The sequence below is a fragment of the Electrona antarctica genome (genome assembly GCF_951216825.1).
Source record: "Electrona antarctica genome assembly, chromosome: 20".
NCBI classification, from domain to species: Eukaryota; Metazoa; Chordata; class Actinopteri; order Myctophiformes; family Myctophidae; genus Electrona; species Electrona antarctica.
Window position 1 is genome coordinate 11,132,126 of NC_136801.1, and position 16,498 is coordinate 11,148,623.

The window sequence follows — 16,498 nt, forward strand, 5'->3', positions numbered from 1 at the left end:
ATACAGACCCCCCCCCCCCCCCCCCCCCCCCTTAAAAAAAAGGCAAGCCATGAGTTAAACCTGATGGATATATAAAGGCCTATATAACCCCACCAATGATGAAGGTGAAATCTCTGTTCACATACTTTGTTATTATTTCAGAAAATATATATTGTATAATTCATCCTGCTGTCACCTCAAGTACACCAGTATAAGTCTACTAGTCACGCTTGTACAACCACTCCATATATAGCAACATGGGGGGGGGGGGGGGGGGGGGGGGGGGGGGGGGGGGGGGGCGGTAGTCTTACATACTCTTTAATAACCGGGTTTGGTGACCCCAATGCTATTTTCTTCCTCTGTCCCATGACGAGTCAGTAACTCAGCCAATAAGAGCTCTCTTAGAAGAACCTGGGCAATGATCTGAAACAGAGATCCTGTTTTTCCTTTAGGGTGTTCCTATGGCACAGGACAGCAGCTCCTCCGGCATCGACCTCCCCGTCCCGTTCCCCCTCGGCTCTCCCAGATGGGATCGTATCAGATCTCAGGCGGGTCCTGGTACAAGTCTCAAGTCTACAAGTCACTGAAGGACACAACCAGAGGTCAACTCTGACAACATCCACATCTCGTTTTTCTCAGTTTTACCCCACTGGCAAGCGTCAGCGGGCAGGTCCTGGGGTCGGGGAGTGGCGCGAGCCTCCCCTGACAGCCCTGGAGGTTCGGCGGCCGAAGCGAAAATACTTTTTAAGTGTTGGGAGCCCAGCAGGTCTGGGGCTCTCTCCTCTCTTCCCCCGGCGGGAGAGTGTCTCTCGAGCCCAGGAGGTCCTGGGAGGTCAGTCAGTTTTCCGGCGAGAGGAGGAGAAAGAGGAGGAGATCATGTCGGAGGAGGTGGGTGGCTATGGCGGGGCGGGGTGGGGGGGTTGCAGGTGGGTGTCAGGGAGGGGGACGTCGAGGCCCCCTCCTCTCTCAGCACTGCTCGGACTCGATGAAGCCCTCTTTCTCCTGGCCCACCGGCTCCACCTCCGCGTAGGCCGGGTGGCCCGACCCCCGACGGAACTTCATGGCGGGCCACTTGCTGGGACGCCTCTGGAATGGAGGGAGAGCAGACGTCATTATAGGCATGGGATGAGGACATGGTCAAAGGCCTGAAGGTCATCTTTGCCTCTCTAAAGCCCTAACCACACCAAAGGGTCGCCATGCAACTCCTTGGGTCCAAATGGTTGCGAGGCGTTGCATGGTGACCCTTTGGTGTGGTTTGGGGCCATTGAATTCCATGCATTGAATCACTTGGGATGACTTGGGAAGACGTGCGTCAACGTGCAACAGGACATATCACACCGCTGGGACAACGCTAAAACCGTTTCGACCCTTTGTTGTGGTTAGGGCTTAAGGCTAAACAAAATTAGCAGTATTATATTGGAGGCACTGCATGGAAAGATTAGTCATGTGCTTCATTGTGTTTCTGTGTACACACACGCACACAAGCGAGCACGCACACATTTGTATTACATCCAAGGTTTTAGGACGGTATTGTTTGTGAGATTTACGAGCTCACAGAGCTTACAGTATACTATATAGAGGCTATTTTGTGTGCACAACAGCAGCACACAACTACGTATGAATCAAACTTAACTAAATAAAAAACATTTTGTGAATTGGACATGACATGACAAGTCCTCCAACTTGTATTACGACCAATCTTATCTAATCAGGATAGAGAAATCATACTACAGATTGGAAGTGATGGCACAAAGAAATGAGGAGCCAACATTGGAACTGGAACACTATTAGAGTTAATAAATGGCTGCTCTCTCAGTCCTGATTGACTGGAATGTTGCAAACTAGGGATGTCCCGATCATGTTTTTTTGCTCCCGATCCGATTCCGATCATTTGATTTTGAGACATGCCGATACCGATCTTTCCCGATCCGATCTTTATATTTTATACAACACTTATGCCATGTGAGAAATGTATGTCACTTCTAGTCTAGTCTGTTTCCTTTCAATTATTCAGAGGCAAAAATATGTGACTACTTTTATTAGAACTATAGAAGGACTGTCATTGTGGATTTATTTTTCATGTCATATGAATAGAAATATGTTTCTAGTTATTTCTCTTACACAAATCCAGTATTTTCTTATTTCACTTATCTTCTTTTCAATGCAGTAGCAAACTAGATAAAGTGCCCCTCGGGGCACAGGTCTTCACCAGGGCAGGTCAGGTTGTGGCCTCCTGGTGGCGCTATAATAGGCCAATGTGAAAAGGGTGCCATTTCTTCTTACGCCTTGGATGGCAATTGGATGATGTGTTTTGCAAAAATCCACCTGTTGGTGGCACTATAACAGGCCAATGTGAAAAGGGTGGGATATATTCCTCAGCCTAGTAGGAAAGTCTGTGAAAGATTTCACGTAAATTGCACACTGCTTTCATGAAATGTGTTTTGCAAAAATCCACCTGTTGGTGGCGCTATAACAGGCCAATGTAAAAAGGGTGGGAGATATTCCTAAGCCTAGTAGGAAAGTCTGTGAAAGATTTCACGTAAATTGCAAGCTGCGTTCATGATTTGAGGCTTTTTGTTCAAAACGGGGCAATCCTGCAAACTTTGAAAGCCAATGTTAGCCAATTAGGATGGTATATGAAATATCGGACAGATCCGGCTTGAACACATGACTATAGAGATAGTGTGTAACGATTTGCAGGATTTTTGGACAGAATCTGGAGGAGTAATATCAAAAAATGTGTTTTTCAAAAGTCGGCCTCCTGGTGGCGCTATAACAGGCCGTTTTGGAAAATTTGGGGCAGAAATTCATTGTTGGCATCCAGGGAGTGTGTGTGCAAAATTTGGCATCGACTGGGTTAACGGTGCCGGAGATTAGCTGTATCACGGACAGACGGAGTGCAAAACATACTCTCTTCTGCCTAGTGGAGACAATGACTGAAAACTCATTTTTAAATAAATTCTATTACAAAGATTCTGTATTTTCTTCTTTTGTTACGCGCACCCTGCTGTTGGCATCGCGATTCAAATTGCGATTTAACCGCGATTTAAATTGTCACCAGTTGTAATCAATTGTAACCGATTTATGATATCGTTACATGCCTAATCAGGGGTTCAATAAAGTGATGTCTGTCCAGAAAGTATTCCTTCTGTGCATTCTATTTCCTTTTTATTTGGTCTGCCATCCAGTGTCTGTCATTTGGCATCCAGTGAAGTCTGATTTCTTATTCTGGGCTGAATTACGAGCGTCTGCTTTGAAGCACAACTTGCCCTGCATTGTGTCTTAAAAGTGTCTTAAAAACGGGAATCCTCAGTAAAACTACAGTAATACTGCACTCAAGTACAGCATTTAAGTAAATGTACTTATGTTACTGTCCACCGCTGCACACTCACCTCGATGAGGAAGAGGCTGGCGGCGGAGGTGGGGTGATGGTAGATGTAGACGGTGAGCAGGACGCCGGCCACCATGATGAGCATCACCAGCAGGATGCCCAGGATGAGGCCTGTGTGCAGAGGGTGTGATGCAGCGGCCCCTGTGGTCCTCTCTGCAGCGCTGTCCGCTGGCATGGCTGAGAGAGAGAGAGAGAGAGAGAGAGAGAGCATAGATATTAAAAAAGTACGCCGGAAGTGTGGAAGGCACGTTACGTCACGCTGCCACTCAAGTGATTACTGGCCAATCACAGCGCATCTTTTCCGGGACTTACAGACCCGAACATGCGCTCTGTGACGCACGCTCATGCTTGCTTCGCAAGGAATCTCGGGAATGTTTTGCCCTCCCTTGAGCACATGCCACATACGCTCCAGAGCCGGAAAGGGCGTCTACGTTTATATGTCTATGAGCACAAGAGGCCTGGTGTCGTAAAAACCTTTACGTCAGTGTTGACTTCGTCCACTGAAACTATGACGAAGAATGTGCCGACTACCTTTTTTCACTGACAAAAACTAAAAAACAAAACAAAAAAACAAACAAAACTAAAACGAAGACTAAATATAATTTTGACAATTCGGTCAACCTATAAAATACACACACAAATTTGACTTTTATCAAATACCTATCCTAAGCCAACAATTTCTCAAAGAGTCTCCATTGAGTCTCCCAGAGATGTCAGTGACAGAAAATATTCTAACCACAGCTATAAATACAGAGGAGGGGCCCACATTAATCTGCCTATACATTTCAATTTTGTAAATTGTCCCCACTGGCCCAATGGCTAATCCGTCTTTGGCACACACACACACACAGGGACATGTGATAACAATACAATCATTATTAGTTATTACACATTCTTTATTGCAATTCCTCTAATGGCCACTAGAGGACAGTCATTGTTCAAGTCTTTTTACTCTGGACATCAGAATCAAAGTTTGGCAAAATTGTCATTGCACTGGAATCAGAAAGAGGCACCGTTTGGTTCTAATATTAATAATTTCCATGTTCAATGTAAGCAATCATCAATGAGTAATGTATGATTGAAACTAGTCAAGCTTTCATTCCATTTTGAATAGAAACAAATAAGCTTTAAATGACAAACAGAGGGACATCATTGCTGTAGGTCAGGAGAGTGAACATTTCAGGAGTCAGGTTTTGAGCTGGCTCTTTAACAGATGGAGGGAGGTGTCTTCTCTTCTATCATGCAATTTTAAGTATAGTATGTGGGCTGTTTAGCAATTCATGGGAAGTCCTCCCTCCCTCCCCTCCAGCCAAAGATAATCCCAAATCAAGGTTAGCAGTGAATGGTCTTGACAGGAGAAGGAGAAAAACGGATATATGAGTGCTGCTGATACAGCGTTCACTGTGCTATCAGAGCCCACAGCTTTGGTCACTGCGGTCCGGACCGATAAGGCAGTGTGATGACTGCATAATAGCCTACTGCCTTACGGAGAGCCATGGAAAGAATCATGTTATCATTAAAGCACCTTGTTTGTTTTGGGGTCATAGAAATGTTATGCGATCTGGACAGGCTTATTCGGTATTCGTTTACCAGGGACCCCACAATATCCCACAGGGCATCGTCTTCTTCCCATACTACGGCAACACAACTTTCTTGCAACACTATTGCCCCCCAGCAATCTGTCACGTGGAAGAAAAACACATGTATAAAACCATTTATTCTAATCTAAACCATGGGTCTTCAACAGGGAGTCCAGGACTCCTATGGGGTCCTCAGAGTTGTTACAGGGGGGGCACCACATTGTTGTGTGATTGGCACTTCTTTTTACACTAACTAACCACTTGAACTCTTGCATCACTATTCTGAGGGGAACATTAGGCAAAAAATAGCAGATCTACAAGCTCACAACACCTCACGCTGCAAGGCGTTGTGAGCTTGTAGATCTGCTATTTCCGCAGTACAGAGCTAAATGTCAAGACTACTAAATATTGAGAGTTTAAGTGGTTGAAGGTCTGAAAACACACATTTAACATTAATCCAACATATTGATAGAAAATATAATTCAAATAATTGTGTAAACATTAACATTGATCAACATTAATTTACATAACACTGATGATAGTGCTGTCAAACAAGTGTAATCTAGGAAATCTAAGAAAAAGTCAAAAAAGAAAAACATGATTTTATACAAATATGTAGTGCGGGTCACTGCTTCATAATATCTCTCTAATCGCCCTCAGCGAAGGTGTCCTTGGCCTGAAAACGCTCTGTTCTAAACAAGCAAATACAATGATGACGCGATCATGTAGCACTGAACCGTGCGTGCATAACTGATGAAGTGAAAACAAACAGCAAGGACTCTGGCCTCATAGCTGCTCTCCAACAGATTTACAACGCATTCAACAGCAGCTGCCGGTCTCTTTATTATCCTCCTATGCCCCACCCCCAATGAACACTCCCCACAAACAATCCTCCTCACAAGCCTTAATTAGCAGCTGTATACTGGCTGCCACTGCACCCACCACCTGACCACCACCAGTCAACCAGCCTCTCTCCCCTGGCTCTCTGCTGTATTGATTTCCGGCACACAGAATAACAAGGGTGGTTCAGAGTACTAATCACACCTGTCCACAGTCGCGTGTGCAATCTTGTTGATGTCTGGTCTCTGGTATCATATTAGCTATTATCTGATTTCAGAAACTGTAGAGGCAGAAACAGCACATCATTGATGAATTGTTGCACTTCCGTGTATAAAATAAATTACAACATGTTTGAAGTGGAACTCCCCATTAGAATGAGAGAATTTGAGGGTGAATCATTGCCAACCACAAAGTTATTAAAGTGAAAGTACACTTGAGGACATATATCATATTATGACACGCTGCAGGCTCTATTTGCCTTGGCTGAGGTGGCGATAAAAAAGACTACCATCAGCTCTAGGGAATATGTGGCAGCCGACCAATCAGTTCGAGTGACTTTGTTGCTGAAGGAAGTCACCATGTTAAACATGGATAAAACTCGTCAAAAACATTTCAATGCCATATTTGTTAAGAATGCTGCAATTTAAATATTTATCTACATTTAAATTGCAGCTGTAGTCTTGTATTCCATAATACAGCTGAACATTTGTGTAACAAAACAGCCTTTTACACGGTACACAAAGTAGAAGTCTGAAGTAAGTATAATGAACACTTAGCTAGTGCAACACCTGTGCTGCAACCATACTATTCAGAGCAAGACAGTTGGAAATGAGTTGGACATTTTCTCAGGTTGTTCTAATATCAACAATTGAGCATTGCACCGACCGAGTGTGCTTCATTTCTCCTGCTTGCCGTTTGAAAGGCAATTTGTCTGTGTCTCTCCAAGGGACCAGTGGTGGAAAGGAACTGAGTACATTTACTCAAGTACTGAACTTAAGTACTTTTTTTGTTTTTCTTGTTTTTTTTTTCTCAATTTTCAATAATATACTCCACTACAAAAATAAACTTTAGTTTCTATAGTTACTTTGTAGAATTTTGTAAAACTAAAACATACAGCAACCACTTCAGCCCTATACATTTCAGTCATTTGAAAATAGCCGATCTACGAGCTCACAATGCATTGTGATTGCAAGTGTCAATTACAATACAAACACATTTGTAAAAAATAAAAATTCTCTGCTTTATTGTAATATATTGAGGTGTATTGTAATTGATGTAATTGATATGATGATCCACTGTATTTGTTGTATAGTTAATTGAAGATGTGTATTAATTGCTGTATTGGCTTGTATGCTATGTGATCACTTAATCAAATGAGCTCACCACCTGCTATGGGTCTCATCCTATCAGGTGTGCATAAGACTTTATTGCCACATAGTGGTCAGTAAATTTGACTTGAAACAGAGTACTTTCCTACATTGCAGTATCGATAGCCTACATTTACTTAAGTAAAAAATGTCGAGTACTTATTGTTTTTCTCCCACCACTGCCACCACTTGGGTCAGCTAGCCTGGAAGCCCGAAACGTGGTGGCAGGCTGTTAGTCTGAGGTGTTAGCAGGTCAGCAGCGGGAGGCAACGCTACGGAGCTGGAGGGATGGAGAGCCAAGGACAAATCAACAGAGGCTCTGCTCAGACCCCCTGACTGACAGTTTCATCTGGACTCATCTGCTGAGAGGTGGTGGTGGCGGGGGTGTAGCTGGAGGGAGACTACTTAGCAAGGGGATGGTGAATGGTACATTTAAGCCATTTGGGCAGTGAAGACATGGGGTGTGGATGCATCCAAATAGTATTCACATTGGGTCATAGCGAGCTTTAGAAACATGCCAGCAGCCTCAAGTCATGTGGACTAAAAGTCATGACAACATTCTCACTGCATGAGTTCTAGATTGTGGATGGGAACTGTACAGTTATGGAAGAAGTACTGATATGTTTTACTTAAGTAAAAGTCTCATACCACAATGTAGAAATACTCAATTAAAGGTCCCGATTAAAAAATGTACTTGAGTAAAAGTACAAATGTATTGGCATCAATTTCACAAGTTTTCAAAATGTATTAAAATCTTTTGAAAATGGCAGATCTACAAGCTCACGGCGCATTATGAGCTTGTAGATCTGCTATTTTCATATAGCCGAACTACAGGAAAGAAACAAAACACAGTGAGTAAAACAACAAAAGAACGTCAGAAACGAATGAAAACAACGGCCGGGAGGCCGTTGTTTTAACCTGGCAGTTAATGATATGCGTGTCATTCTTGTTTCTCCTGGTAGTTAATGACACACGTGTCATTCTTGTTTCACCTGGTAGTTAATGACACACGTGTCATTCTTGTTTCACCTGGTAGTTAATGACACACGTGTCATTCTTGTTTCACCTGGTAGTTAATGACACACGTGTCATTCTTGTTTCACCTGGTAGTTAATGACACACGTGTCATTCTTGTTTCACCTGGTAGTTAATGACACACGTGTCATTCTTGTTTCACCTGGTAGTTAATGACACACGTGTCATTCTTGTTTCACCTGGTAGTTAATGACACACGTGTCATTCTTGTTTCACCTGGTAGTTAATGACACACGTGTCATTCTTGTTTCACCTGGTAGTTAATGACACACGTGTCATTCTTGTTTCACCTGGTAGTTAATGACACACGTGTCATTCTTGTTTTGCAATGGCAGATTCTCCACTATCACTATCAATTTAAAGACTTTACAGAAGCCCCAAAATAACATTAAAGAATAACCAAGTCAATAGGCACACAATAGACAATATAATTTCAATAGGAAATAAATAGCCTCCATTGCGGTCCATTAGCTTGGTACCATTGATTAATAATACCCAAGGAGATTAAGCCAGGACTAATGGAACGTCAGCCAGCAAATATGTGGACCGATTCATAATTCAGTCTCCTCTCGGAAATTGCCCAAGCATATTCTGCTGTAGCTCGAATGCCCCAAGGGAATAGAGAATACAATGAGACCAATTGACAGGAGACCGAGACCAAAGCAATGTCAAAGGAAGATGTAGCATATCAAGTAACCGTTCCCTTACTGTACCTGTACTCTGAAACCTATACCCCATACTGATGGATTGTTATACATGCATTTTACAGTGTGTGTTACAGTCACACACCATGCAAGGCACCAACCTGCTCCCCGGTCCGGGAGCAGTTAAAGGAGAATTCCATACTAAAAGGCTTTCTTACCTTTCTTTGTAGTTGTTACGTCCCCACCAAAGAGGTCCAGGTGTTATTTTGTGCAAAAGCTCCTTATTGGCTATTTCCCCTACCATAAGCCCTCACTGAATTGCATTGAATGGGAATTGAATGGGGCTATGGGGTGTTGTGCTAATTCGCTTATTTCCATCGCTCAAAATTATATATTTTTTGTATATATCCTCTCTTCATAATGTAAATAATATCCCAAGCGGCACACTTTACTACTTATTTCGATGGAAATAAGCCAATTAGCACAACACCCCATAGCCCCATTCAATTCCCATTCAATGCAATTCATTGAGGGCTTATGGTAGGGGAAATAGCCAATAATGAATTTTTGCACACAAAAACACCTGGACCTCTTTGGTGGGGACGTAACAACTACAAAGAAAGGTAAGAAAGGTAAAAAAGCCTTCTAGCATGGAATTCTCCTTTAAGGCCTATTCATACTCCAGTTTTAGGTGATAAGGTGACCACCAAAACGGTGGTTACTTTGGATGAGCGCTGAGCGGTGAGTAGCTTACCACCGCGGCCTGAAGTCATGTTGTAGTTTTGGATGAGTGCTGAGCGGTGAGTAGCTTACCACCGCGGCCTGAAGTCATGTTGTAGTTTGGATGAGCGCTGAGCGGTGAGTAGCTTACCACCGCGGCCTGAAGTCATGTTGTAGTTTTGGGTGAGCGCTGAGCGGTGAGTAGCTTACCACCGCGGCCTGAAGTCATGTTGTAGTTTTTCGGTGGTCACCTTTTATGTGATAACCTAAAACTGGACTATGAATAGGCCTTTAGGGGTTCAGCGTCTTGCTCAAGGACACTTCGACATGAAGCGGGGAGGAGCCAGGGATTGAACCAGGAACCGTCCGTTTCCCGACCCAGATGGCCACTCATGGGGCGGTCATAGCTGAGTGGTTAGTGAGACCGCCTGGGACGCCAATGAAGGTTGCTCCAGGTCCGATTCCAGGAAAGGCCAGCAATGTGTCGTTGTGTGTCCCTGAGCAAGACTCTTAACCACAAATTGCTCACCGAGCGCCGTAGAACAGCGCTCACTGCTCCTAGTTGTTGGAGGATGGGTAAATGGGTTTTTAGTGCACTGAAACAAATTCCAATCAACCCTGTTGACATGGCAATAAAGTCTTGAATCTTGAATCTTGAATGCAGACTGCAGAGGAGGAATTTCACGTATGTGCAAATATACAGCGATAGAAAAAACACCCCAAACCTAATTCTATTATAACCCCCTGAGGTAAGGCAAGATATCTTATACTCAAGATCAAGTGCCTCAACTGGTGAAGTTGAGGGAAAGAACGGGCATACCTCAGGTATCCCCGTTTTATAGAAGTACACCGCAGAAGGCAGCAGACGAACATCTCAAACATGAAAACCAACAAAAAGTAATGAGAGCAAATCCGTATACATGAGCACATGTTTCAGCACAGCAGTCACAGTAACTGCTACGGTTGGTTCAACTGTACATCAGAGCAGCGAGGATGCCTACCTCCGTTGTCTTTGAGATGCAGCGCAATCTTGGTGTCGTCTGTGAAGAAAAGAGAGAGAGAGAGAGAGAGAGAGAGAGAGAGAGAGAGAGAGAGAGAGAGAGAGAGAGAGAGAGAGAGAGAGAGAGAGAGAGAGAGAGTTAAAATAAAGAAAGCCAAAATCAGCAACTCCCCAATGAGGGAGTAAAATATTCAATATTTTCACCGCAAGCTTCTCTCATTAATGGATTATCTTTCAAACTGAACTGTACATGGTTGATTAAAAATTAATGTTCAGAGTATAATGGTAGAGCATGCATTATTCAACAATGTAAAAGATCAGTCTGGGGTTAACTATAACTATATGAAATATGTAAATGCATGACCCACTTCTCCTAGAGTAGTGATATAAGTATTTAAACACACCATACAAGATTCATACATTATGTAAATTTGCCACACGCAAAACCAGGAATATAATTAGCGGTAGATCTACTGTAATTGCAAAAGCAATCTCCCTATTTAAGTTCACGAGGGCCGCACAAGTATCCACATTTAGATTTTTAAAATAAAATACTAGGGTGCTGTATGTGAGAAGAAAATGTCATTTGTACAGGTTCATAGTATTTGACAAAGTAAAAGATAATTTCAATATTTTACTCTTACAAGTTACAACCAATGAAGGGTAAAGGTGTTTGCACAGCCGAATAGCGGTTTTCTGCGTTGTGTTCCGAGCTTGCGGATCTGCTACTTTGGATACTTTCGTTTCGTGCTAGTGTGATCAAATAGGGCACTAAGTTACAAAAAAAGAACACCCTCTTATGAAGATAAGAGGGTTTCGGCAACGATATATGCTGACAGATATGAGACAGGCAGAGTGTGAGCTCTAGAGATGATATCATAGGGAGGATAGTGGATCCTCTGAGACAGACACACGCAAGTTCATTGCAATGTCAGCAGCACACGCAGACAGACAGGGAGGAGTTTCCATGTCGGATTATCTCACATCCCAGCAATTTGCCTCCCTACTGCCTCCACACAATAATAATAACAATAATAAAAGGTTGAGGTCTTTAATTTGTGTGCCCACGCAAAAGTGGGTGAAAATCACTTTCACCTAGAAAATCCATTCATTTTTTTAAATTCAGCTGACTGTGGAGACACATGCTGGAACTTTTTACTTTGAAATGTTTTATAGTTTCTGAGTTATTTAATTTAAACGCCCAATGCATTCTCAATGGCGAAAACACAAACTTTGGCACCACGTATAAAAAAAAAAAAAAACATTATTTTGATAAAAGAAAAAAAAGAAAACAGACAGACGTATTGGGCACTGCACGTGCGGTAATACCAAAGACGTCCACAGACGTCTTGGACACAGGATGTGTTAACTTGCAACAAAGTTCTACCTTGTGGTATTGCTACTTTTACTTGAAGTACCCCAAAAATTACTTATTTTCTTAAGGGCCTTTCCTCGGCCCCACCCTTCTCCCATTGTTTATATTGTGTTTAGGATCCAAGATGGCCGCAGCACCAGGAGGGGGTGGGGCGGAGGTGAGCAGGTGGGGTCGACATATGCCCTTACTGGGCTGCATTCACAAATTCAAGACACCTGTCTTGCGTTTGTCTTGTGTCTGTGTTTAATGGATGCTCCAATGCATTTCCAATGGAAGCCCATATGGTTTGACCAAACATTTTGTTTGCCGGATGGTAACCGCAAGGTTGCCAGTTCGAACCCGGGCTCCCCCAGAGTTAGTGTCGAAGTGTCCTTGAGCAAGACACTGAACCCCTAATTGCTCCTGATGCGCTGGTTGGTGCCTTGCATGGTTTCCGCCGACATCAGTGTATGAATGTGTGTGTGAGAATGGGTGAATGTAATGCACAATCTATGTAAAGCACCTTGGATAAAGGCACCATTTACCATTTACCATTAAACTGATCCTTCATGCAGTGGCGTATCCAGGAATTACGTTTTGGCCAGGCAAGATCATGTGTTAATTGTCGTCTCCCCGCGCACAATCGTAGCACTAAAGGTTTTCAAAGAGATATACCTGCCAGACGAGTAGGATACAAAGGCTGAAAGGCATTAATTTACATTCCAATGGGTGATTGAGGGTCGCGCTCTACCGCAACAGCCAATCAGCTGTCCACTAATAGTTCTCAGGTCTTGTTTTTGTCTTCTTTTTTTCTCATTGTATGGATTTTGGCCAGGCCAGAAATGGATTTGGACAGGCGGACGCCTGCCCTCGGCTTATTGTAGATACGCCTCTGCCTTCATGTACATGTGTCAGCCAGCTACACATACTCTCATCCCACTCTCACTGTCTCACACACATGAACAAATATACATAGGCTACATGCAGTGGTGGAAAAATACTCTGGGACAAGACACATTTGTCATTGCAAAAAAAACTAGAAGAAGGAAGAAAAATAATTCCCTCGTGCAGTGATATTTGTTTGGCCAAGCCAAGCTAGTGGAAAAAGTACTCACATTTCTTACTTAAGTAAAAGTATCAATACTGCAATGTAGAAATAGTCTAGAAATCTAAATTTACTTAAAGGACAACTTTAGTTTTTTTCAACCAAGGTTCATGTTTTAGGTTGTTATTAGAGAAAGTAAAAGATGAGTGTTAATTTTTTTTCATTTGCTGCTTTCTTTCGTTTTAGCGATTTTAGCTATTTTTGACAGGGGCATTCGAACATGGTCCTAAATATGTATTTTTTTACCAAAACATATGGTGATATTATTTACTATAGCCCTACTAGACCCCAAGAAATTATATCTGGCCATAAAAGATCACGGGATCTATTGAGCCTACGACACACAGTATGGCATCCCCCCCTAGTACCTCTACCTTCACATTCAGTGGATCCGGTGACCTTTTGTGGCCAGATGTAATTTCCTGGGGTCAAGTAGGACTATAGTAAATATTAATAAAGAAATCGCTGTCAAAACGTATTTAGCCCCATTTCGAATGCCCCCGCCCCCCTGTCAAAAATAGCTAAAATCGCTAAAACGAAAGAAAGCAGCAAATGAAAAAAAATTAACACTCACCTTTCACTTTGTCTAATAACAACCTAAAGTTGTCCTTTAAAGTACCAAACGTATAAAGTTATGTCTCTATTCACAAGTTTTCAAATGTTTAAAATGTATACAAATCTAATGTATGCTTTGTAATAATCAAAATCTATAAAGTAACTAGTAGCTAAAGTTGTCAATTAATGGTAGTGGAGTAAAGGTGAGTAGAGGTGTAGTGGTGTAGTTCAGTAAAAGTACAGAAAATTGGAAATACTCCAGTAAAGTAAAGATACCTCAAAATTGTACTAAAGTACAGTACTTGAGTAAATGTACTTAGTTACTTTACATCCACTGCACATAATGCACACACAAACAAACTTTGAAGTGGCCTCACCAGAGCAGCATACAGTTCATGGACTGACCTATATTTGGAGGGCCGGTATGTTTTTACAGCACAGCTGGTCAACTTTCACAACTCCCTCAACTCACAACATCCGTCCTTTCCACAGCACCCGTAACCAGCATGCCAATGGGCTTGTAGTACAGGCTATTTGAACTCCATACTCTCTCTACAAGATGATACCAGTAATAGGGGTGCCCTAGTATGAAACTGAAATCAAGCTAACTGCCTTTTCTGAACAAAAAAAACAAGGAGCCTATAGGCCTGACATAAAGCCTCAATTTCTGATAAAGAATACTATTGCTAGTACTAGTGCAATGGTTCACAGACTGGGGGTCGGGACCCAGAAATGATTTCCGGGGTCTCATAGACGCATTGAGAGCTTGTAGATCGGCTATTTTCGCTGTGCAACATGCTTTCATTGAAGACATGCTGGCTTCTATGGAATCCAAATGACTGAAATCAGTCGTGCCGTGCCGACTGAGAACTTTAATCCATGCTCGTATGAAGACAAATTAGCCGTTTATTGCAGTTAATAGATCCAAAGTCCATTCCTCCAAGCAGGGAAATGGAGGAATGGACTGAACCCAATCAATATAGGCAATTCCACACTCGAGGCTGAGAGATAGACAAACAAACAAACTACAGAGCACACCATAGCCATTTGCTTTTCTTGCATCAACAAAAAAGTTAATTATAATTATGATAAATACAATTATAAGAAAGTCCAGAATTTGCATCAGATAACTTTGAGATTATGTATGGTTCAAGATAGCCTCCCACTGTGCTGTTAGGGCCGATTCATACTCCTATTTTAGAGCCGAATAAAAGTCGGTTCGGCTCTGTAGAGCCTACAATGTGACGTCATTTGAGGTTCGGGGGGGCGGGTACCGTCCTAAAGTCGGCTCTTCGGTGCTACTGAAAATATCTGACGAGCCGAAATCATTTCGGCACTACAGCGCCGAAACAGCGGTAAAATAGGAGTATGAATCGGCCCTTAGTAATTCACTCCACTACAGTCTGTGGAACATAACCAGCATTATTTCCTGATTATATTTAATTGTGGCGTCCTATGGGAAGGCACTCCGATTTCGAATGCCGGTACATTTTGTACCATCAATGTCGTGTCACCCGACCTTGTCAAGAATACCTGCGTTGTTATCCCACACATCACTGTGCGTTGTGACAGTGAGACATCGTTATGTGAACAACCTGTTCTATCGACAGGATGCTGCATAAGAGAGATTCATTAGAAAAAGCTCTTTTTGACAGGCCAGCTGGGGCTGTCATCATTACAATGTTTAAGTTGACAATTTAATTGCCATAAAAATGATTGCGATTAACGACTTCATTTTACTTTTTGGCATTGATGTGAATACAAATGTATTAAAATCAGTTTGGCCTTTAGGCTTTGTAAACAAAAATCGCACAGCGCCGATATGACAAATAGAAAAATAATATACAAAGAAACTACTGACATATTTAATAATGTTATACTTTTTAAAAAAAGCAGAAATTGTTTGACTCAAGTCTTCTTGCCTATGAAAATAATGACCATGCCTCATAATACTTTCATTATGTGGCTCATCTGTAATCACTAAAACAAAAATGTAACTCGACTATGACTATTTACTGCAGGAATGTTCTCAGTCCCCCAAGGAAGGCAACGTCTCATTTTTAAATGAAGGGAGTGAATACAGCCACAGGTAATAAGGAGAAACAGTCCCCCATCCCTTAAGTACCTATATCTGTTTTAAATCTAGCCATTTTCACTGAATTCCATAAATAATTCCAAAGTCACTTTTCATTTGCAAAGACAGAGGCCAGGACTCCACCTATCAAAGATTCAAGAAATGCAGCTCTCACTCAAACAAATACAAACATTAGAATTCTAGAGTTAAACCCTATAATGTCCTGGAGGGTAACTTCAAAAAAGATAATTGGGAAACTTATTTGCAGACGAAGCATGTCTGAAGAAGACTAAGTACTCTGCTAACTAATAATCCATCATTAGAGAATTGCGAGTCTGTTTTCTAAAAGGGGATTCGTAAATCGAAGACGGATTGCAAGCTAATGGAGCTGAACAAGATGAACATGAGTCTGTGTAGATGCCTTGGTTTTAGACCAGAGGGATCTTTCCTAATTCAATCTGCTTTTTTAACCCATTTTGGGAGGGAACCCCTTTTGGTGCTTCAGCTATTGAAAAATAGCAGATCTACAAGCTCATAGCGCGCCACCAAGTGGCGCGCTACGAGCTAGTAGGTCTGCTATTTTTGAAAAATCGAAGAACGACTGACACAGAAACATAGCTTTTTCAGAAAACTGTCAGGATGTAGAAGACATTTTTAGAATCTGATCTCAGGTCAAAATGGGTTAAGGACAAACGTGGGAGAAAACGTGGGAGCTGTCGCCCGACTCGCCTGCCGTGGACTGAGTTTCTTTTTTTTTGCTCAGTGAAGAGAAAAAGCATTCTAGACATTCTTCTTGCGAGCACAGAGAGGGAGAGGAAAGCATGATGTGAACACTGTGAAAGAGATACACAGCC

At 42.3% G+C, this 16,498-nt stretch overlaps 1 protein-coding gene across 1 annotated transcript in view; it reads right to left on the reverse strand.

Moving 5' to 3' along the window:
• Positions 1 to 272: 272 nt before the first annotated feature.
• The window catches only part of plxdc2b (plexin domain containing 2b), a 171,046-nt gene continuing 154,820 nt past the window's right edge, over positions 273 to 16,498 (reverse strand). The window contains exons 12-14 of the mRNA XM_079489731.1: positions 10,558 to 10,596; positions 3,372 to 3,547; positions 273 to 1,065 (exon numbers count right to left, since the gene is read on the reverse strand). Of these exons, the coding sequence (XP_079345857.1) occupies positions 946 to 1,065; positions 3,372 to 3,547; positions 10,558 to 10,596 (335 nt within the window). The 3' untranslated portion in view covers positions 273 to 945. The remainder of the gene's footprint in view (positions 1,066 to 3,371; positions 3,548 to 10,557; positions 10,597 to 16,498) is intronic.